The sequence below is a fragment of the Stenella coeruleoalba genome (assembly GCF_951394435.1).
Source record: "Stenella coeruleoalba genome assembly, chromosome: 1".
Classification (NCBI taxonomy): domain Eukaryota; kingdom Metazoa; phylum Chordata; class Mammalia; order Artiodactyla; family Delphinidae; genus Stenella; species Stenella coeruleoalba.
The window spans coordinates 54,656,711-54,679,423 of record NC_137169.1 but is presented as its reverse complement, the minus strand read 5'-3'; the positions used below and the strand labels follow the sequence as shown (position 1 = coordinate 54,679,423).

General features: G+C 40.5%; 1 protein-coding gene across 3 annotated transcripts in view; it reads right to left on the bottom strand.

The window, feature by feature from the left end:
* ROR1 (receptor tyrosine kinase like orphan receptor 1) overlaps positions 1 to 22,713 on the bottom strand; it is a 409,006-nt gene that overhangs the window by 114,175 nt on the left and 272,118 nt on the right. For all 3 annotated transcript variants that reach the window (XM_079903186.1, XM_079903188.1, XM_079903187.1), the window contains 2 exons: positions 11,751 to 12,038; positions 11,067 to 11,097 (listed from right to left, as the gene is read on the bottom strand). In XM_079903186.1, coding sequence (XP_079759312.1) covers positions 11,067 to 11,097; positions 11,751 to 12,038 — 319 coding nt within the window. The remainder of the gene's footprint in view (positions 1 to 11,066; positions 11,098 to 11,750; positions 12,039 to 22,713) is intronic.

The following is a 22,713-nucleotide window of genomic DNA, read 5'->3' as shown; positions in this document are numbered from 1 at the left end:
ATGAAGCTTAGTCTGTAGACAAACAAATAAATAAAAAAGGAAAATGTTAGGTAGTGATAAAAACTCTGATATAAATGAAGCAGGGTTATATGATAGAAAATGCCGGGGGCTACTTCAGATTCAGGGGTCATTTCTGAGGAGGTGACATTTTAGATGAGCACTGAATGACAAGAAGGAGCGAGTCACGCCAAGATCTTGGAACAAAGCCTTCCAGGTAGAGAGAAGGGGTAACACAGAAATCCTAAGGCCTGCAGAACACACCTGGAGAGTCCAAGGAACAGAACCACAGCCAGCGTGGCTGGAGTTGAATGTCAGAGGTGGGAGGCCACAGAGGGAGGCAGGGAGCCTTACACATCAGGGCAAGAAGTTGGGAATCAATCCAAATGGGGAGTCCTGGGGGGTGAGGGGCCTAACAGGGCAGAAGTTATTTTTAAAAGCTACTCTGGTTTCTGTGATGAGAAATCGCCTGTAGGAGACAAGGGCGGAAGAAGGTTAAGCGGCCTTAGTACGAAATTCAAATGGGATATGAGAGTGGCGGAGAGGAGGGTGGCAGGGGAGATGGGGAAGAGAGGTTGGAGGGGTCAGAAGCACTTGCTGAGGCAGCGGAAGGCCCCAGCACACTGGCTAAGCAGTTGCAGGGAAAAGCTTGGTCTTTGTAGTTTCCACAGAGCTTGGACAAGAGCCTGGCATTTTGTGGGTGACTGATAACTATTTGTTGGACTGAACTGATGCTTAGTGTTTGCTGTATTGGATCTGTTTGCCTGTTAGAAGGCTCAAGATATATACCAGGAGACCTCAGGCAAACATGAGTGATACAGGATTGGTGCTCCCCAGGCCTCACTGGGGTCAACTAATAAATATAATGATCCCAAAAGATTAAAACTGAAGAAGTCGAATATGAACTAAGTCGAAATAAAGTCATTTTACTTTTTTGAGTCTTTTCAATAATAAGGGGCTCAAAACATGTTCCCTGGAGAGCTGTTTTGGGGCAGAGAGGTGATGCATGTAAAAAAATCCCATCCGTTGCCTTACTGGGGGAAGAAATTCAACAAAGGGAAGCTGTCATCAAATGGAACATACCCTGGGGCCTCACTGGCCTCCTGAGACAGCACCCACCCTGTACTGTCTGTGACATCAATAAGATGCCCAGGTGAAGGCAGAAATATGGAATGACAGAGTAAGGACCTCCAAAACTCTGTTCCTCCATAAAAGCATCAATAGTGGCAAAAAAAATTGTGAAAATCAACATTTTCATAACTCTGGAAATTAGCCAAAGGCTTGTAATACTCTGAGGAGCATTTATTCAAGAAAAAACACTTAAATTTGGTAAGATCAGAGCCCTATGGAATTTTAACTTGCCCTATTCTCATCTCCCTCTTCTGAGTTCCGCAGTAGCCTTGAAAAGCAGCAGCTTCCCCCCAACAGCAGCTGTGAATGCCAGCAGCCTAGCGATCACTGGAGGAGGCAGACGGGTTGGAGCGCCTCAAAAGCCACATCTCCAGAGAACCGGCATGACTTGCCCTGTCCAGCAGCATTGTGGAAAAGCCCCATTCACAGGGCTTGATTATTTCTTTTGACTGGACTCAGAGCTTCTCGGTGGAAAAGCCCTAGCTCCAGGACATTTGCTGGAAAAAACTCATAGTTGTCTGGGGTAACAATACCAGTTGGGGAAAAGAAGAGCCTGGCCAAAAAGCTCAAAAGCTCAAAGGGAGGATCTAAGGAATGAGATGTTTATAGGCAGGCTTTGAAAACCTCTGACATACTCCTGGGGATGTAGAAGGATGCACTCATGTGAGGGGTTGTGTGCATGCCCAGGAAAGACCTGAGAAAGCCCTGGCTAACTTTGAGGCCATGCTCAAGAAGGAAATGAAAGCAAAGGCAGAATTATAAACTGCTGGAGTGCTAAGGGTAATCCCCCCAAACACATATGGGGCGCCTCAGCAAAGGATGGGAGACATGGGTTTAAAGAAATCTCTGTCCAATTGTTAGCTGATCACTGAGCTAACTGAGCAGAGACTTCAGTAGCCACACATGATGGGGTAATATAGACTATTCAGAATTATTGCAGGAAAGTCACTAAACAAACAGGAACAACAACAACACACAGCAACATCAGAAGGGAGGTGATCTGATTTCTAGAGTTGCCACATTACATTATTTAAATGCCCAGCTTTCAACAAAAGGCAGTTCTTTGAAAAGATTGATAAAATTGACAAACCTTTAGCTAGACTAGCTAGTTTCACCAAGAAAATAAAGAAAAAGAAAATACAAGTTACTAAAATTAGGTATGAAAGGAGCAAAATCACAACTGATATTACAGAAATTTTAAAAAACATAAGAGAAACTATAAACAACTATATGCCAACAACTTAGATAATCTAGATGAAATGGACAAATTCCTAGAAAGACACAAACCACTAAAACTGACTCATAAAGAAATAGAAAACCTGGAATAGACCTATAACAAGTAAAGAAGTCGAATCAGTAATTTTGAAACTTCCCACAAAGAAAAGTTCAGGCCCAAATGGTTTTACTGGTAAATTTTAACCAAACACTTAAGGAAGAATTTTCACAAACTCTTCCTCAGAAATAGAAGAGAATACTTCTCATTCTAAGAGGTCAGTATTATCCTGACATCAGAATTAGACAAAGACATCATACAAAAAGAAAACTACAGACCAATACCTTTTATAAACATAGATGCAAATATTCTCAAAAACATTACTAGCAAACTCAATCCAGCAACATATAAAAAGGAATTATACATCATGACTAACTGGAAATTATTCCAGGAATGTAAGCTTGGTTTAACATTAAAAATTAATCGATGTAGTACACCACACTAATATATAATAAAGGACCAAAAAATTGTGATCATCTCAATAGACACAGAAAAAGCATTTGACAAAATCCAACACCCTTTCATAATAAAAAATAGTCAACAAAATAGGAAAAGGACAGAACTTCCTCAGCCTGATAAAAGGTATCTACAAAAAACCCACTGCTAGCATCATGAAAGATTTTCCCTTAAGATCAGGGAAAAAACAATATCTGTTCTCACGAATTCTATTTAACATTGTACAGGAGGCTCTAGTCACAGCAATTAGACAAGAAAAAGAAATAAAAGGCATCTAGATTGAAAAGAAAGAACTAAAACAGTTTCTATTTGCAGATGACATGATCGTATGATAGAAAATACTAAGGAAGCTACACACACACACACACACACACACATATACACAGAGAGCTAATAAATGAGTTTAGTAAGGGTATAAGATATAAAATCGACTTACAAAAATCAGTTGTATCTTTACAGAGTAGCAATGAATAATCTGAAAACTAAATTAAGAAAACAATTCCATATACAATAGCAAGAAAAATAATAAAATATTTAGGAATAAATTTAACATAAAAGAGTAAAACTTGTACACTGAAATCTACAAAACATTATTGAAAGAAATTAAGTAGAAAGACACCTCACGTTCATGCACTGGAAGATTCAATATTCTTTAGATGACAATACTCTACGAATTGATCTATAGACTCAATGCTATCTGTATCAAAAACCCAGCTGGCCTCTTGGCAGAAATTAACAAGCTGTCCCTAAAATTCATATGGAAATGCAAGGGAATTCAGAATAGGGGAAAAAAATCTTCAAAAAGAAGAACAATTTTGGAGGATGTGATGGTCAGTTTTATGTGTCAACTTGGCAAGGTACAGTTCCCAGTTATTCAAACACTAGTCTAGGTGTTGCTGTGAAGGTACTTGGTAGATGTGATTAACATCTACAGTCAGTTGACTAACTGTAGGAAATCATCCTCCATAAATGAGTGAGCTCGAGCCAATCAGTTGAAAGGCCTTTAGCACAGAAGTAAGGCTTCCTTGATGAAGAGGAAATTATATCTATAGATTGCAGCATGAGTACCTGGCGAGGAGAGTCTAGCCTGCTCCTCCTGACACCCTACCCTACCCTATGGATTTCAGACCTGGCTAGCAAGCCCACACAATCACAAGCCAACTCCTTGCAATAAATCTCTGGCTCTGTTTTTCCAGTAGAACACTGACAGAAAGAGAGGACTCACATTTCCTGATTTCAAAACCTACTACAAAACTGCAGTAATCAAGACTGTGTGGAACTGGCATAAAGAATATTGACATTGATCAATGGAGTAGAATTGAGAGTCCAGAAGTAAACACATGCATTTATGGTCAATTGGTTCTTAACAGGGTGCCAAGACAACTCAATAAGTAAAGAATAGTCTTTTCCACAAATGGTGTTGAGAAGACTGGATTTCCATGTGCAAAAGAATGAATCTGGATTCCTACCTCATACCATAGACAAAATTTAACTCAAAGTGAACCAAAAACCTAAATATAAGAATAAAACTATAAAAGTAAGAAGAAAAGATAGGAATAAATCTTTGTGCTCTTGTATCAGGCAATGGTTTCTCAAAAGCACAAGCAACCAAATAAAAATAATAATAAATTGAACTTCATCAAAATTTAAAACTTTTTTTGTTTCAAAGAACACTATTAAGAAAATGAAAAGACACCCACAGAGTGGGAGAAAATACTGGCAAGTCATATATCTGATAAGGGTACAGTAGCCACAATATGTGAAGAACTCTTACAACTCAAGAATAAAAAGGCAAAAACCCCAATTTAAAAATGGGCAAAGACTTTGAACAGCCATTTCTCCAAAGAAGTCATACAAATGGCTAATGAGCAGATAAAAAGATGATCAACATCATTAGGCATTACAAAAATGCAAATCAAAATCACAATGAAAAAAAAATAACAGCTGCACATCCACTAGGATGGTTATAATAATTAAAAATAAATAGAAGGAACATAGGAGAAATTGGAACCTTCATACATTCTTTGTAGGAGTATAAAAGGGTACATAAAATGGTAGAGCCCTTTAAAAAAGAGTTTTGTAGTTCTTCAGAAAGTTAAACATAGAAATACCATATGCCCCTGGAATTCCATTCCTAGGTATACATTCAAGAGAACAGAAAACACACACTCCACAAAAACTTGTACATGAACATTGCAGCATTACTCAGAATAGGCAAAAAGTGGCAGTAAGCCCAAAGTCCACCAAGAGATGAATGGATAAACAAAACATGGAATACAATGGAACATTATTCAGCCATAAAAAAGGATGGAGTACCGACACATGCTATAATGTGGATGAACCCTGGAACCAGTATGCTAGATAAAAGAAGCCAGACACAAAGGGACAAATATTGTATGATTCTACTTATATGAACTATCTAGACCAGGTAAATTCATAGAGACAGAAAGCACACTAGAGGTTATCAGGGACTGGGAGGAGATTCTTTATGAGACGGTGAAAATATCCTCAAATAAGATAGTAGTGAAGGTTACACCACACTGTGAATATATTAGAAACACTGAATTTTATAGTTTAAAATTGTGAATTTTATGGCATATGAACTATATCTCAGTAAAATTGTTATTAAAAAAAACAGAAAAAGAAGAAGAAGGCCCCTGTCCCGGGCCCACATACCAAAAGTACATAGAAAATAAACTGAATAAGTGTAGAGTACACATGGGACTCTCTGGGATCTGGCACTAAGTGCTGGCACAGTGATCCAAGCCTTAAACATCCACTCCCGTGACCGACTAACACTGTTCTGGTCCTAGGGACCCCTTCTCTAACATCTCTTACCCTATGTCCTTGAAACAGAAGACAACGATGATTGTATACTGTGAAGGTTTGTGAGTTGTGCCACTGCCAGTGGAAGTGATGGACACTGCTTGGAGAGCAGGAAGGGTTGTGGTGGCAAAAGCACTTCAGGTCACCTTATCTTTGATAAAGGAGGCAAGAATATACAGTGGAGAAAAGACGGCCTCTTCAATAAGTGGTGCTGGGAAAACTGGACAGGTACATGTAAAAGTATGAAATTAGAACACTCCCTAACACCTACACAAAAATAAACTCAAAATGGATTAAAGACCTAAATGTAAGGCCAGACACTATCAAACTCTTAGAGGAAAACATAGGCAGAACGCTCTATGACATAAATCACAGCAAGATCCTTTTTGACCCACCTCCTAGAGAAATGGAAATAAAACCAAAAATAAACAAATGGGACCTAATGAAACTTAAAAGCTTTTGCACAGCAAAGGAAACCATAAACAAGACCAGAAGACAACCCTCAGAATGGGAGAAAATATTTGCAAATGAAGCAACTGACAAAGGATTAATATCCAAAATTTACAAGCAGCTCATGCAGCTCAATAACAAAAAAACAAACAACCCAATCCAAACATGGGCAGAAGACCTAAACAGACATTTCTCCACAGCAGATATGCAGATTGCCAACAAACACATGAAAGGATGCTCAACATCACTACTCATTAGAGAAATGCAAATCAAAACTACAATGAGATATCATCTCACACTGGTCAGAATGGCCATCATCAAAAAATCTCCAAACAATAAATGCTGGAGAGGGTGTGGAGAAAAGGGAACCCTCTTGCACTGTTGGTGGGAATGTAAATTGATACAGCCACTGTGGAGAACAGTACGGAGGTTCCATAAAAAACTAAAAATAGAACTACTATATGATCCAGCAATCCCACTACTGGACATATACCCTGAGAAAACCATAATTCAAAAAGAGTCATGTATCGCAATGTTCATTGCAGCACTATTTACAATAGCCAGGACATGGAAGCAACCTAAGTGTCCATCATCGGATGAATGGATAAAGAAGATGTGGCACATATATACAATGGAATATTATTCAGCCATTAAAAGAAATGAAATTGAGTTATTTGTAGTGAGGTGGATGGACCTAGAATCTGTCATACAGAGTGAAGTAAGTCAGAAAGAGAAAAACAAATACCGTATGCTAACACATATATATGGAATCTAAGAAAAAAAAAAGGTCATGAAGAAACTAGGGGCAAGACGGGAATAAAGACACAGACCTACTAGAGAATGGACTTGAGGATATGGGGAGGGGGAAGGGAGAAGGGTAAGCTGTGACAAAGTGAGAGAGTGGCATGGACATATATACAGTACCAAACATAAAATAGATAGCTAGTGGGAAGCAGCCGCATAGCACAGGGAGATCAGCTCGGTGCTTTATGACCACCTAGAGGGATGGTATCGGGAGGGTGGGAGGGAGGGGCATGCAAGAGGGAGGGGATATGGGGACATATGTATATGTATAACTGATACACTTTGTTATAAAGCAGAAACTAACACACCATTGTAAAGCAATTATACTCCAATAAAGATGTTAAAAAAAATAGTAGCTTAAACGAAAAAAAAAAGCACTTCAGTAAGAAAAATGATAAGTTAATCAACTTGTCAAATTCTTCTTCCCAGTCTGAATGCAATAGATTCTTGTACAACAAACTATCATTCCCAGTATAACCGAGCATCCATTTGCCTGTTTTGCTTTGTATTCCAATCAGTGCTTCTGAAAGTTCTCACAAATGAGAGTATATTTGCAACAGTTTCACATGGCTAAGAAAAATTTTGTAATATTACACGTTATGAGTCAAATTGTGTGCCCTTAAATTCACATGTTGACATCATAATCCCCAACAGCTCAGAATGCGATCTTATTTGGAAACAGGGTAACTTGATTACAGAGGTAATCTGTTACCCCTGTAATCATGCTTAAAAGGGGTCATTGGGATGGGTCCAAATACAATATGACTGGTGTCCTTATGGAAAGAGGAAATTTGGAGACACACACAAGGAGAATGCCATGCGAGTATCAAAGCAGAAAATGGGGTGATGCACCTACAAGTCAAAGAATGTCAAAAGAATACACACTATGTGAAAATCTCGTTTAGAACAACATTAGGTATTCATTCTGCTGAAATGAAGGCAATAAAAAAAGCTTTAATGGAACTAATATATAACAATCTATGAATTACATATAATATCTCTGGCCCCCTTTACCGAATATCCAGGCATGAAGAAGAATGATTTAAGTAGTCATTTTTGATAGCACCCGGCTTCCAGTCATATACAAACCATAATTTTGCATGTATTTTTAACTTTTGTCATTATGAAGGTATATGTGTCAATGTGGGAGGACAGAACATATTTCACTGAGCAGTTTGCTAGCTTGATTTACAACATTTAAATACGTACATGTGTGGTATGTGGGCCTCCACTTGTGCTCATGCCCCAGGTCCGATCATTGTTAGAGGTGGGCAGGGCCCAGCAATGACAGAAGAAAGCTAGCCTGCAGCTATGAACAGAAGCCAAACCAACAGCTCTAACTTGCTCCTACTACAACTAAAATGCCATCCTGGAAGCTTCATGTGAGGACCTGATGCAGTCCCTAGAGGGAGTGGTGAGTGCCTCACATACTTTGCCTTCCTGGGCCATAGTCCCCAGGGCCCTACAAGCCCATCCCAGTCCAGGGGTATATAGCCCTGTGGCCTCAGTGGGCACTCAGCTCTCACCAGGTTTCATACACCTGATATATTTCACTGTTCCAAATGCCAGGGTGCGTCATGAACTTGCATTTGGTTTCCTTGCAGTAATTCTTGCGGTGCCGCCTTTAAGTAAACAGAGCAATCTTACAACTGCACTTCACTCCTGCATTGGGAAAGGACGGTGCAGTTTGACGAAAGGCTTTCAGAGCACTCCTCAATGCGGTGATATTCCCCATGGCTATTATGTTGTTACGTCCTGCCTGTCCCCTTGTAGGGAGGTTTGGCTGCTGGTTGAGGGCTATGAGGATACAGAAGGGAACTAGCATTCCATCTGGGAGAAAGCCTTAGGAAGAAAGGAACTCTTAGAGATAGGGTAAGTGGTGGCAGCTGAGAAAGGAGAAAAAAGCAGGATACATCGCCAGTTTCTAAGGGAATGAGAGAAAAGGGTATCAAAATGCCAAACTGAGGATAAAGATTGAGCTGCAGAAGGCCCTGCAGGATTTCCAACTTTGATTGTATTTTTTTTGCAGCTCCCTCCAAGAAAACATGGCAAGTGTACATTTCATGCTATTGCCGATTAACATGATGGATAAATGGACAGCTAACATAAAACAGAGTTCCTGACATCAAAGGATACTTTTAGCTACGGTTGAGCATCCTTAAGGAACTTCAATACCCTTTCCATAGATAGCAGCTCAGAAAAGCAGAATGCTATCTTTGTATGAAATTAAAAACCATGGAAGATAGACTGGGTTCATCAGAAAGGTAGCAGCAAAGAAAGAATGAAAACTTCAAGTAAGGACATAAAAGGGTTTAAAAATAATTCTGATACTAAAAAAAGGAACTCTGATACAAATACAACAGGTAGAAAGTCAACAGCCCAGTGCTTAATAGCAAAGGCAGACTAGTGAACCACATTAATCAACCTAGGATACAGATTATCAACAACATTTGAAACTCAGATTAACAGGAACAAATAAGGTACCAGAGTGGGAAGCATTTTTACAGCCAGTAACAAAAGTTTTCATCTTTGCTTAAATAAGACTTCAAAAGGATTCCACATATCAACCAATAAGTGAGTTCACCAAAAAAAAAAAAAAAGATTAACTTTAAGAAATGCAAGGCAGGGCTTCCCTGGTGGAGCAGTGGTTAGGAGTCTGCCGCCAAGGCAGGGGACACAGGTGAGTGCCCTGGTCCAGGAAGATCCCACATGCCGCGGAGCAACTGGGCCCTCGTGCCACGACTACTGAGCGTGCGCTCTAGAGCCCACGAGCCACAACTACTGAGCCCACATGCCACAACTACTGAGCCCACGTGCCACAACTACTGAAGCCCGCGAAACTAGAGCCTGTGCTCCGCAACAAGAGAAGCCACCGTAATGAGAGGACTGTGCACCGCAACGAAGAGTAGCCCCCGCTCGCCGCAACTAAAAAGAAAGCCCGCGCACAGCAACGAAGACCCAACGCAGCCAAAAATAAATAAATAAATTTATTTTAAAAAAAGGAGAAAGAAATGCAAGGCACAGTGACCACACTTCTGATCTGTTTTAAGATGAATCAGCATTTTCTACCTGAGCAAGTAGAATGCAGTTAGCACTTGGGTGATTTTAAAGACTCTTTAACAGTTGCCTTTAATTGGCTGATGAAATAGCAGAACCGTGTGGCTGAAAGCCAATGTTTATTTTTACCCGTTGCCTGTTTTATTAATGGGATTGTGGGCCACTGGGCCTCCAGGAACACACAAATATATTTAAATATCCCACACTGTAATTAAGAGGCGCAGAGAGGATTAGAACAAATTAAGCTGCTGTTGTACTTGCCATTGGTTTAGTCAAGGCCAGGCATTTTGATGCTCTCATGGCAGAACCCGGCAAGTTTTACTTCAGAAATCTACAAAATATGGAATATATTTTCTTGCAGAGCAAGGGTTTTAATAAATGGGTCTCCCCCCCAAAATAAAAATTATACATAAATAAAAATATCCCAAGTGAATGCTCCTACAATGAAAGAAGAGATTCCCTTAGCCAGAAAAGGAAAAATGTATCAACAATAGTGTCAGTTAAAGAAACTGAATCTTGAGACTCTATTAATAAGGGACTCAAAATGAATCAAACTTCCATGTAACTCTCATCCAGACACAGGGCTTTCTTCTCCTAGGTGAGTCAGAACTTCTCCCTGAGTTTTTTAAAGGGAATAAAAATAAAGTGATCACCCAACAGATGACCTGTTCAATAACTAAAGCATCAGAAATATTTGCAGAAACGGAGAACAGAGCCTTTTAAGCAAAGACTAGAGTATAGGTTCCTAAGCCAGCAGTGTTTCATTTTTTTTGTTTGATTTTACCAAACCCATTGTAACTAAATGTTAGCTTAATTTTAAAATAGTACATGTAAGTAGACTTTTTGCTTTGATTGCTCAGAATCAACATTACCATGCTTGAGATTACTGCCAGTGCTGGTCTCCTATGAATCTTCATATCAAAGAAAAAGCAAAATGGAATGAGGGCAGGGCAAAATGGAATGAAATCTGGAAACACAGTGTTTTGACCCAAGCAGAGGACAACATTGTCTTTGCCCTAGCAACTCTGGAGAAGCGCTTAAAAAAGACAAGAAAGAAGATCTAAGTACTTACGAGGACCCTGGACTTGCAGTGGGAGGGGGGCCTGAAGAAATGAAAGAAAAACAAAAGAAACAGTCAGTCTGGGTTATTGGAGGGTGAACATCAGGACAGTCAAACCATTACGGACCAAAGTTCTCAGCCACCCCGAGGTGATATTTATTTTTCTGGAATTTATTATTTTGCTCCAGCTCCCCCAACCACCTCTATGAAAAAACATACCAGTGAGACTGTGTCTATATCCCACAGTTCAGAGCCTGAAAAATGCTAAGACAAGGGCTAAAAAATGAGTCAGAGTAGGCATCCTCTCGAGATGCAGCGAGTTTCAGTGGGAGGCTGAATGAGCATGAGGACGTTCATTGCAACAGCAGGCAGGGGTCTGTGATGGCAGCTGGACAGAAAAGGAGCCTGTGTGCTGGAAATCTTCCCAACTTCTCTGGACAAGGAACATTCTTGTTGAGAATTCACTGATGCGGTGACTTAGAATTGGGGCTGAGGTCAGCCCTATCTGGACCCTGCTGCTCTGCAGTTTACTGGCTGGGTGACCGTGAACATAGTACTTAAATGCTGGGCCTTGGTTTATTTATTTCTAAAATGGGTACAAGAGGACCAGCTTCTGTGTTGCTGGGCACACCCAGGACCTCCTCACCCCCGCGGAGGCTGAGGGCCAAAGGCCATCCCCAGTAGGAAGCCGCTTACCGAACTTGACAAACAAGACTCCAGTGGTAGAAACCACCTTCTTGCCGTTCGTCGCCACGCACTGGAAGTAGCCCGTGTCTGTGGTGTCGAGGTTTCTAATCCGTAGCCGAGAGCCATAGTTGGTTGCCCGAAAGGAGATCCTCCGGGGCTCCTGGACCACAGGTGCATCATTTTTGAACCAGCGGATAGTGGGAGGCGGATTCCCAGAGACTTTGCAGTGCAGTTCTGCCGTCTGCCCCAGGGACGTGGTGATGTTATTCATCGGTTCATCGAGGGCCAGGTAAGACTCTGCACAGGGAGAAGCAGGCAGGTGAGAGGGGCAGACTGCTGGAGAGTACCTCCAAGCAACCCAAACTCACTCTGTGTGCCCCAGACCACAGAGAGACTGAACAGGAGCGGCATGGTGGAGACAGACAAGGGATGGTTGAAATCATCCCTTTACCGAGACCCTGTGACTACTAAACAATCACCCACAGAGTCTGCTGCTTGGAAGGAAATTTGTTACTAACCATGGTATAAAACCCAAAGTTTTCAAATGACAATGTGGTACCCATGGATAAATTTCTCGGCCAAGACAAGATGAGCTTTTGTGTTTCGGAGTATAAAAAAAAAAATGCATGCTTCTTGTTACAAACTCAAACAATACAGTGAAAAAGAAAAAGAAGTAAAATTTACATCATCCCGAAATGACATCCCTCTTAACATTCTGGCAAAGATCCTACCAGTTTGTTCACTTTTGATAAGAGAGAAAGTATGAAAAACTGGAAAGGTAGGAGTAATATATTTATATCCACATGGCCCAAGACTGGGAAGAATGCTGAAAATCTTCCTGTCAGTGATGATATAATAAGGGTTATGAAGGCCAGGCTGCTGGCAGACAAAGTGGTGAGAGGCAATGAAATTATTTCCATAATGTTACTCATGTCAACCGCAACACATTACAATATATTATTCTATGCATTCAATTTTTAACTGAGATATAATTTATATTCTATGAAATGTATCAGTCTTAATTGCACAGTCCCACGAGCCTTGACAAATGCATGTACCTATGTAACCGATGCCCCTATCAAGATATAGAACAACAGAACATCATCAGTATCCCAGAAAGTACCCCCAAGATCCTTAGTAGTGAATCCCTGCTCCACCCCCTCTACCTGGCAAAACTGTGAGAGGATTAAAATTAAATCAGATGAAAAGCAAAAAAAAAAAAAAAAATTAAAATTAAATCAGGCAAGGCATGGGAAGCATTTAAACTAGTATATGGCGAAAAGTAAGCACTCATATATATTAATCAGTGTTCTATTATTTTTATAATAATAACAACTTCTGTGCAATGCCTTTTACTCTGTCTCCTGTTATCCTCTAATAACCCCGTGAGGTAGGAAAGGCACAGGAAGTATCATGATGCCCAGCTGCAGGGGAGATGTCTCAGAGATTAGCTGACTTGCCCTGTGGTCACACAGTAAGATGTACATTGTGCCCAAAGCTTCTAGCACTAACGACTTTGTGTCCTCAGGCTCAGCCTAGCACCTAAACAAAGTTCAACTGAGCCAAGCTGGTTAGTACAGTAGTAAGAACAGATAGACTCTAAGTCCTGCCATATGCCAGGGGCTTTACTTTAGTATTTACCTGCCCTATAACCCCACAAGGGAGGAGGAATTGTCATCGCTGCTCAACAATGAGGAGACCTAGGATCAGAGAGGTTAAGTGACTTGCCCAAGGCCACACAGCTGAGCCAAGGGCTGGTTCAGCTCTCTCTGGCTCAAAAACCTAGCTCTTTCCACCCCATCCGATTGCTTTGGTAGCCTGAGTCACACTGAGGAGGGGAGACAGAATTCAAACTTCTTCCTTAAAGAAGAGCTGGGGTTTACACATATCCACACACCCACAGGGCTGTGATCTTCCCCTAACTCCAGCCAGGATTGTCTGGTTCATGGGTCTAACCTTTAGCTATGTGTTCTGGCTGGTGTTATGGTTTCCCTCCAGAAGCCAGGTACCTCACTGACCTGATATCCTCTGATAGGCCCTTCTCCTTGAGGCTACCTCCTGTTTCCTGTCCTTTCTGTAGCATGGGTCCAGCTTTGAGTTGGAGGTGAAACAGGAGGGAAGGGGGCAGGGCACAGCCTTTAAAAGAATGACATAGCCATAGGACATGACAAAAACTGGTTAGAAACAACTAGGTCCAAGATGGCAGAAGATTCGACTTCCAGTGGACCTAGAGCCTCATTATACGCTCGTTGTAATATATTACCATCTAAATGACACACCCACCAGTGCCATGACAGTTCTGAGGCTAACCGTAAAAGGCCAAAAAATGGGCGGTGGCCCAATTCCTGGAAATCCCTGCCCCTTCTCCGAAAATAGTTGGAATAATCCTCCCGCTCATTAGCATATAAAATTACCCAGCCCATAAAAACTAACCACCCCATGTATCGGGTCCTCTCACCTTCTGAGATGGCCCACACTCTGTCTGTGAAGTCTGTTTCTCTCTAAACAAATCCACTTCTCACCTATCACTTTGTCTCTCACTGAAGTCTTTCTGCGACAAGACATCAAGAACCTGAGCTTCATTAAGTCCTGGGACCAGGTGTGTGATCTCAATTAAAAGACTGTGTTTCAAGTCCTAACCTGGGTTTGGCAGGGTTCGAGTCCTGGTGTGTGGGTTCGAGTCCCAATCTGAGTTGCACGGTTTCAGAGAGGTCTCCACAGTGGCAAGAGGTGCCGTCACTCAGGTACTCCCACAGCCTGGCTCCCTCTCCCAGATTTCTACCTCCTTTAAATATCAAAGCCAGCCAACATCAACCACACTCCCCAGAGGCCAGGATGACAGTGTCTACCTGTGCATCTCAGGGGTTGACATGACTGTTGAGTTTTCGTCAAGAAAACAAAAGTCAATTCTACTTTATTTCTTTGGTTCTTCCCCCATAGGAAGTTGCTACTGAAATCCCAGCAAGCTTTTTGGCCAAGCCCTCATAGCGTAAAATATAAAAGGATGAGCTGGAACTTTAAACTGTTTCTTTTGCCTCCAAACCCCAGTTACTTTGCATGATACTACAATCACAGACACACAGTTCTTCAAATTTTTTCTTCTAGGAACATAAATTAGCCCAGAGACAGAGAGCTCTATAACTGGGTGGAGTATTTCAAGTATTCTCTGAAGGTGTACTCAGATTTCTTGAAAACAAATTAGTACGGGTTGATCCACCAGATGAAATCAACCCTCACAAACTCTGAAGCTAGAATGTCTGAATTCGCATCCTGGTTCTGCTACTTATCAGCTGTGTGACCTTGGGCAAGTTATTCAACCTCTCTGTGTCTCAAATTTTGTTACCTGTGAAATTAGTACAATAATTATATCTCCCTCATAGGGCTACTGTGAGGATTATATTAATTAATACATGGAAAGTACTTTGAATAGGGTCTGGCATGGAGCAAACAGCATGTGAAAGTTTCTGCTATTATATTAGCTATTTTTTTCTTTTCTTTTTCCTCACAAATAACTTATGCCTAAAAATGGGGAATGATTATCCATCGAACTGATTGGTTTCCTGGCCATGTCCAGTCCTGCCTTTACAGAACAGATCCGAGGGATGAGGCCACCTGCCCAAGATCACATAACTAACACACTGCAGGACAGAGTGGTTAATTTGTCCGTGAAGTTCTATATCATATCTACCTAAAACAAAAACAAGGGGGCTTCCCTGGTGGTGCAGTGGTTGCGAGTCTGTCTGCCGATGCAGGGGACATGGCTTCATGCCCCGGTCCGGGAAGATCCCACATGCTGCAGAGCAGCTAGGCCCGTGAGCCATGGCCACTGAGCCTGCGCATCCGGAGCCTGTGCTCTGCAACGGGAGAGGCCACAACAGTGAGAGGCCCGCATACCGCAAAAAAAAAAAACAAAAAAAAAAACAAGGGTTACAGGGCATCTTGAAATCAGTGTAATAGCTGGCTCAGGCAGTATGTTTCCAGGGAGAACAAAGGAAATGTAAACAAATCTTTGTGTCTACTGAACAAAGGAGCCTTGCCATAAACACAGGGAATTTGGTTCTAACTTTTTAGTGATAAAGAATAATGTTCAATTTATTTGCCATCTGTAGCTGCTCACTTAATAAGTAAAACAAGCAAATGATCTGGTCCTCAGTTTGGCAAAGACTGGAAGCATCAGAAACACATTTGGCCTAAACAACACGAAAGCATTTTGTGACTGGAATAAAATAAAATAAAAACGCATGTCTGAATCATTGCTATCAGCCTTGCTGTTAACAAGCCTCTGGCCGTGATCCATTCTCTTCCCAGAACTATCTGGATCCTCCTGGAGCAGCCTCATGGGCCAAACTAGGGGACCCACTCTCTGTTCTACACCCAGCACTGGCGTGACCATTGCAGGTTATGGACTAGTCATTTCTTTCAGAGAACACCTGGGCATCCCAGCGAAGCAGCCCAGGGCAGAGGAAATCTGTAAACTGGACCTGATACCAGTTTGCCACCACCTAGCTGCAACTGGGCTTTGGAGTCATGATCTATTAGATGGGCTTGTGCGGTCTGCACCTCCTGAAATAGTGTAAATTTCCATATGGGCCTCAGCTACAGAAGCACTGGATGGCAGTGTGGACTAAGAATGCCGCCTGCCATATCAGTAAACAAGATGTGGCGGCCATTGAGCCGTCAGCCACTACAGCTGAATTCCTCTACCACCCCCCCAACCCCAATGGTACATCCTGAAAGGATTCAGGATGGAGAAAAAAAAGAGATTACTGGCCCTAGATAGTTAAGCTGCATAGCAAAGGAATAATTTCATTAAGTCCAGGCTCTTGCATCTTCCCCTATAGAAAAGCACTAAATTCATTCATTAACTTGAGATATCTGGTTTTTCTTTAATTAGCAGTAATCTTTTGATGTTCTGACTATCTGGTTTTGTTGTTGTTGTTCATTTGGTTTTGGGGGGCTTTTTCTTTTTTTTTTGGGGAAAGTTCCTATATGTCCTGGCTCCTCCCATACCTCTGAAACTGTCCCTGAGAGCTACCTAAGAGGCTGTATCCTGGGCTTAAGTCTTCAGTAAGTCTGCCAAATAAAACAATTGTCAGCTTTTAGGTTGTGCAGTTTTTTCAGTCGACAGCAGACAGCAGGTACTGACTGAGTCTGAATGCCATAAAAAGCATTTTGGCCTATACGTTTAAGCCTGGCTATTCATACTGTTAAAAAAGGCCCAGGGCTTCCCTGGTGGTGCAGTGGTTGAGAGTCCGCCTGCTGATGCAGGGGACGTGGGTTCATGCCCCGGTCTGGGAAGATCCCACATGCCGCGGAGCGGCTGGGCCCGTGAGCCATGGCCGCTGAGCCTGCGCATCCGCAGCCTGTGCTCTGCAACGGGAGAGGCCACAGCGGTGAGAGGCCCACGTACTGCAAGGAAAAAAAAAAAAAAAAGGCCCAAAGTGGAGTCACTTGTGCTAAGTCCACATCACCAAACCGGGACTTAATACCTAACTTAATTACACTTTCAACCTCTCCCAGGAATGGACTCTTAAACCAATCAATCTGGAATTACCTAGTCAGCACTAGTGAGGTGATCTGCCTGATAGACCCCTGCTGTGCCCTAAAAGTGACCTGGCCACAAACAACCCTGTTCTGCCCCTTTCTGCCTACACAAGTCTTTCATTTTGTACAGCTCTTCAGAACTCCTTTCTATCTGCTAGATGGGATGCTGCCTGATTCATGAATTGTTGAATAAAACCAGTAAGATTTAAAAAATTTGTTCACTTGAATTTTGTTTTTTAACAATATTTTTTTCAGTGGCTTTATTCAATACCTCTGACAATGTGTGCTTGAGCTGTGGAAGCTTTCTCATCCTTCTTTCCCTGCTTTTGTGGACCACAAATGTTGAGATGGCAGACTGGTGAGTGGGAGGTGGGATATAATCTGGCTGGAGAGAGAAAAAATTCCAGTTCTGCTGACTCCACCTCTAGCTCTGTGTCTCTGAATGAACTGTCTCCCAGTGGGGGTACTAGTAATAATGATGATGGTGACAATGACAATGATGATGATACAATATAATGATGATAATAGTTAACATCTAAAGGGTACTTATTACCACGGCAGGTGTTGTTACAAACCATTATTATTGTCCTCATTTTATACATGAGATATCTAAGGCACAGGGATGGTAAAAAAGCCATCCAAGATCACATAGTAAGTAGAAGTGAGACAAAACAATTATTGATTCAGATTTAGATTGATTTAGATTTCAGTCTAAATCCCAGCAAATTATTTTGTGAATATTGACAAACTGATTCTAAAGTTTATATGAGAGGCAAAAGAGCCAGAATAGCCAACATAATACTGAAGGAGAAGAACAAAGCTGGAGGACTGACACTACCCAACTTCAAGACTTGCTATAAAGCTACAGTAATCAAGACAGTGTGATACTGGTGAAAGAATAGACAAATAGACCGATGAAAGAGAACAGACAGCCCAGAAATAGAATCCAGTGGACTACCTATATATAATCAACTGATCTTTGACAAAGAAGCAAAGTCACCACAAAGGAGCAAAGACAGTCTTCTCAACAAATAGTGCTGAAACAACTGTACATCCACATGCAAAAATGAAGCTAGACACAGCCCTTACACCCTTCACAAAAATTAACTCAAAATGGATCACGGACCTAAACATAAGATGCAAAATTACAAAATTCCTGGAAGATAACATAGGAGAAAACCAAGATGATCTTGAGTATGGAAATGACTTTTTAGATATGATAACAAAGACATGATCTATGAAATAAATAAATGATAAACTGGACTTTATTAAAATTTAACATGTCTGTTCTGCAAAAGACAATATCAACAGAATGAGAAGACAAGCCACAGACTGAGAGAAAACATTTGCAAAAGACACATCTGGTAAAGTACCAAAATATACAAAGAACTCTTAAAACTCAACCATAAGAAAGCAACCCCAATAAAAAATGGGCCAATACTTTAACAGATACCTCACCAAAGAAGAAAAATGGCAAAGAGACATATGAAAAGATGTTCCACATCATATGTCATCAGGGAAACGCAAATTAAAACAATGAGTTACACTAAACACCCATTAGAATGATCAAAATCCAGAACATTGACATTACCGAATGCTGATGAAGACATGGAGCAACAGGAACTCTCTCTCATTGCTGGTGGGAATGCAAAATGTTACAGCTACTTTGGAAGATAGTTTGGCAGTTTCTTACAAAAATAAAAATACTCATACCATATGATCCAGCAATCTCACTCCTTGGTGTTTACCCGAAGTAGTTGAAAACATGTCCACACAAAACCCTGCACATGGATGTTTGTAGCTTTATTCACAATTGCCAAAAGCTGGAAGCAAACAAGCTGTCCTTCAGTAGGTAAATGGATAAACTGTAGTACATCTAGACTATGGAATATTATTCAGTGCTAAAAGGAAATGAGCTATCAAGCCATGAAAACACATAAAGGAAGCATAAATACATATTACTAAGTGAAAGAAGCCAATCTTAAAAGGCTACATATGGCATGATTCCAATTATAGGACATTCTGGAAAAGGTAAAACTTTAGACAGTAGAAATATCAATGGTTACCAGAGACTGGGGTGGGGGGAATGAATGGGCAGAGCACAGAGGATTTTTAGGGCAGTGAAAATACTCTCTCTGATTCTATAATGGTGGATACATGTCATTATACATTTGTATAAATCCATGGAACGTACAACACAAGAGTGAGCTATAATGTAAACTATGAACTTTGGGTGATTATGATGTGTCAATGTAATTTCACCAGTTTTAACAGATGTACGACTCTGGTGGGGAATGTTGATAACGGGAGAGATTATGCATGTAAAGGGGCAGGGTGTATACAAAAAAATCTCTGTATCGTCCCTTCAATTTTGCTGTGAACCTAAAACTTCTCTAAAAGAAAATCTTGAGGGCTTCCCTGGTGGCGCAGTGGTTAAGAATCCATCTGCCAACGCAGGGGACACAGTTTCGAGCCCTGGTCCGGGAAGATCCCACCTGCCGCGGAGCAACTAAGCCCGTGCGCCACAACTACTGAGCCTGCGCTCTAGATCCCGTGTGCCACAACTACGGAGTCCACATGCCACAACTACTGAAGCCCACACGCCTAGAGCCCGTGCTCCGCAACAAGAGAAGCCACCGCAATGAGAAGCCCGTGCACCGCAACAAAGAGTAGCCCCCGCTCAATGCAGCTAAAAGAAAGCCCACGTGCAGTAATGAAAACCTAATGCAGCCAAAAATAAATTTTAATTACTTAATTTAAAAAACAGTAATTCTTTAAAAAAAAAAATCTTTAAAAAATTATTTTGGCTCCAGAGTCCTTGTTCCAGGACAGAAGTTCTCAAACCCCTTGGTTTCAGAACCCCCTATACACTCTTTAAAATATTGAGGACCCCCAAGAGAAAATTTTAAAATATTTGTTTACTAATTTATTTGAAAATAATCTCATTACTTGTTAACAAATATTGTCATGAAAAATAACTATATTCCCCCCTGCACCTCCTGATACACATGCAAATAGTGAGAAGAGTGGCACTGTTTTCTATTGTCATTGATCTATCATTTGGCTTAAGACCAGACAGCTGGACTCTCCTCTTTCTGCATTCAATCTTTTGAGATATGTTGTTTTGGTTGAAGTATAGGAAGAAAATCTGGCTTCATATAGTTGGAAAAGAGAGGGGTATTTTTATAGCCTTCTCAGATAATTTAGGATAGTATTCTTTGATACTAAACCAAAATTTGACAAATGGTAGTTTCTTTTTTTTTTTGACATTTTTAAATTGAAGTATAGTTGATTTACAATGTTTCAGGTGTACAGCAAAGTGATTCAGTTATATATATATATATTCTTTTTCAGTTTTTTCCATTATAGGTTATTACAAAATATTGAATATAGTATGCTGTGTTATACAGTAAGTCCTTGTTGTTTATTTTATATACAGTAGTGTGTATATGTTAATCCCAAACTCCTAATTTATCCCTCCCCGCCTTCCCTTTTGGTAACCATAAGTTTGTTTTCTATGTTTGTGAGTCTATTTCTGTTTTGTAAATAAGTTCATTCGTATCATTTTTTTAGATTCCACATATAAGTGACATCATATGATATTTATCTTTCTCTGTTTGGTTTACTTCACTTAGTATGATAATCTCTAGGTTCATCCATGTTGTTGCAGATGGCATTATTTCTTTCTTTTTTAATGGCTGAGTAATATTCCATTGTACATATATTCCACATCTTTATCCATCATCTGTCAGTGTATATTTAGGTTGCTTCCATGTCTTGGTTATTGTAAACAGTGCTGCTATGAACATTGAGGTGCATGTATCTTTTCCGGATATAGGCCCAGGAGTGGGATTGCTGGATCATATGGTAACTCTATTTTTTGTTTTTTAAGGAACTTCCACACTGTTTTCCATAGCGGTTGCACCAACCAATACATTCCCATCAACAGTGCAGGAGGGTTCCCTTTTCTCCACACCCTCTCCAGCAGACAAATGGTAGTTTCTTAAAGAATAGTTGTGATGTGAAATCTGAAACCATACTAGTGAATTTTTCATAATCTGTTATATTAAAATGGATTGATTTATCTTGCACGTTGAACAGATCTTTTATCCATGTGTGATTTTTTAACACCATGCCCTGTTCATTTAGAAAACATTGGTTCAGAGTTACATAGATCTTCCAGATATGAACACATTTAATCATGTAATATAGAAAAATCACATTCATTAGTATCACCATCTATCTCATTAGTAAAGATTGGGAAACTGTCAAGCTCTTGGTGGTGGCTGAAAGTTTTCCAAATTTTAAATTTTTGCTGGAAAGCTCAAATTTTATTATTGGCAACTAATACTATCTCCTGTTTCCTTCAAGTGTCAGGCTCGTTTTGTTTATTTTCAAGAATAATTAACCATAGTTTGATTGCCAATCATTCTTTCAAGTAATAAAATGCTTTTCTTTGTGACAACCATAGTGTTTCACCAGTCAGCACGACTGCTTCTGTATACTTCCCATTTTGCCATACAAAATATTAAAAAAGACATGTACCTCATGGGTCAAGATTTAGTTAACAATTTTTGCTGCTTCATCAAAGATATTCTTAAGTGCAATTGGCTTTTCTTTTTTTAAAATTGAAGTATAGTTGATGTACAACATTATATAAGTTACAGGTGTACAATACAGTGATTCACAATTTTGGCTTTTTTTTTTCTAAACTATAAGTGTGTGGTGGTGGAGAATACAGTAATTTCTAGTACAGTTTAGTACAGTTTGTTACCACTGTTTTGACTCATGCTTAGGCCCCAGAATTTTTACCTACCATTGCTTTTACACAATCAGGATGGGTAAACTGCAGTTCAGAGAACTTAAAGACCTATCCTAGACCTGTCCCAACTAATCAAAGCTAAATCCAGGATTTGGACTCCAAGCTCAGTGCTCTTTCCTTCACACTCCACAGCTGCCCTCTGCCACCCCTATGGGTATTGGACCAGTGTGAGGTTCTCAGAACAAAATGATTTAGCTCAAGTCCTGAATACCATAAGCTAGGCTTGCATGGTCTGTTTTCTATTTCTGAATAAGCAACTTGGGATTTGGGGGCAATCCTAAGTGATTTTTGTAGGTCTGGGCAAAAGTTTGGGACTCTGAATAAAAAAAAAAGATATTTACGCTTTTTAAAATGTATGAAAAGAAAATGCCAGGATTCTTTCAGTACCACCATCTCCTCCATTACCCACAGAAAGTGATGATCATAGCTAACATTTTTCTGAGAATTTACAAGGTTCCAGGCACCATTTTAAGCACCTTGTACACATTAACTTATTTAATCTTGAAAACAATCCTGAGGTAGACACTATTCTTACCCTTTTTTCAGAGATAAGGAAATGAGACACAGAGAGGTTAAGCAATTGCCCAAAGTCATGCAGTTAGAAAG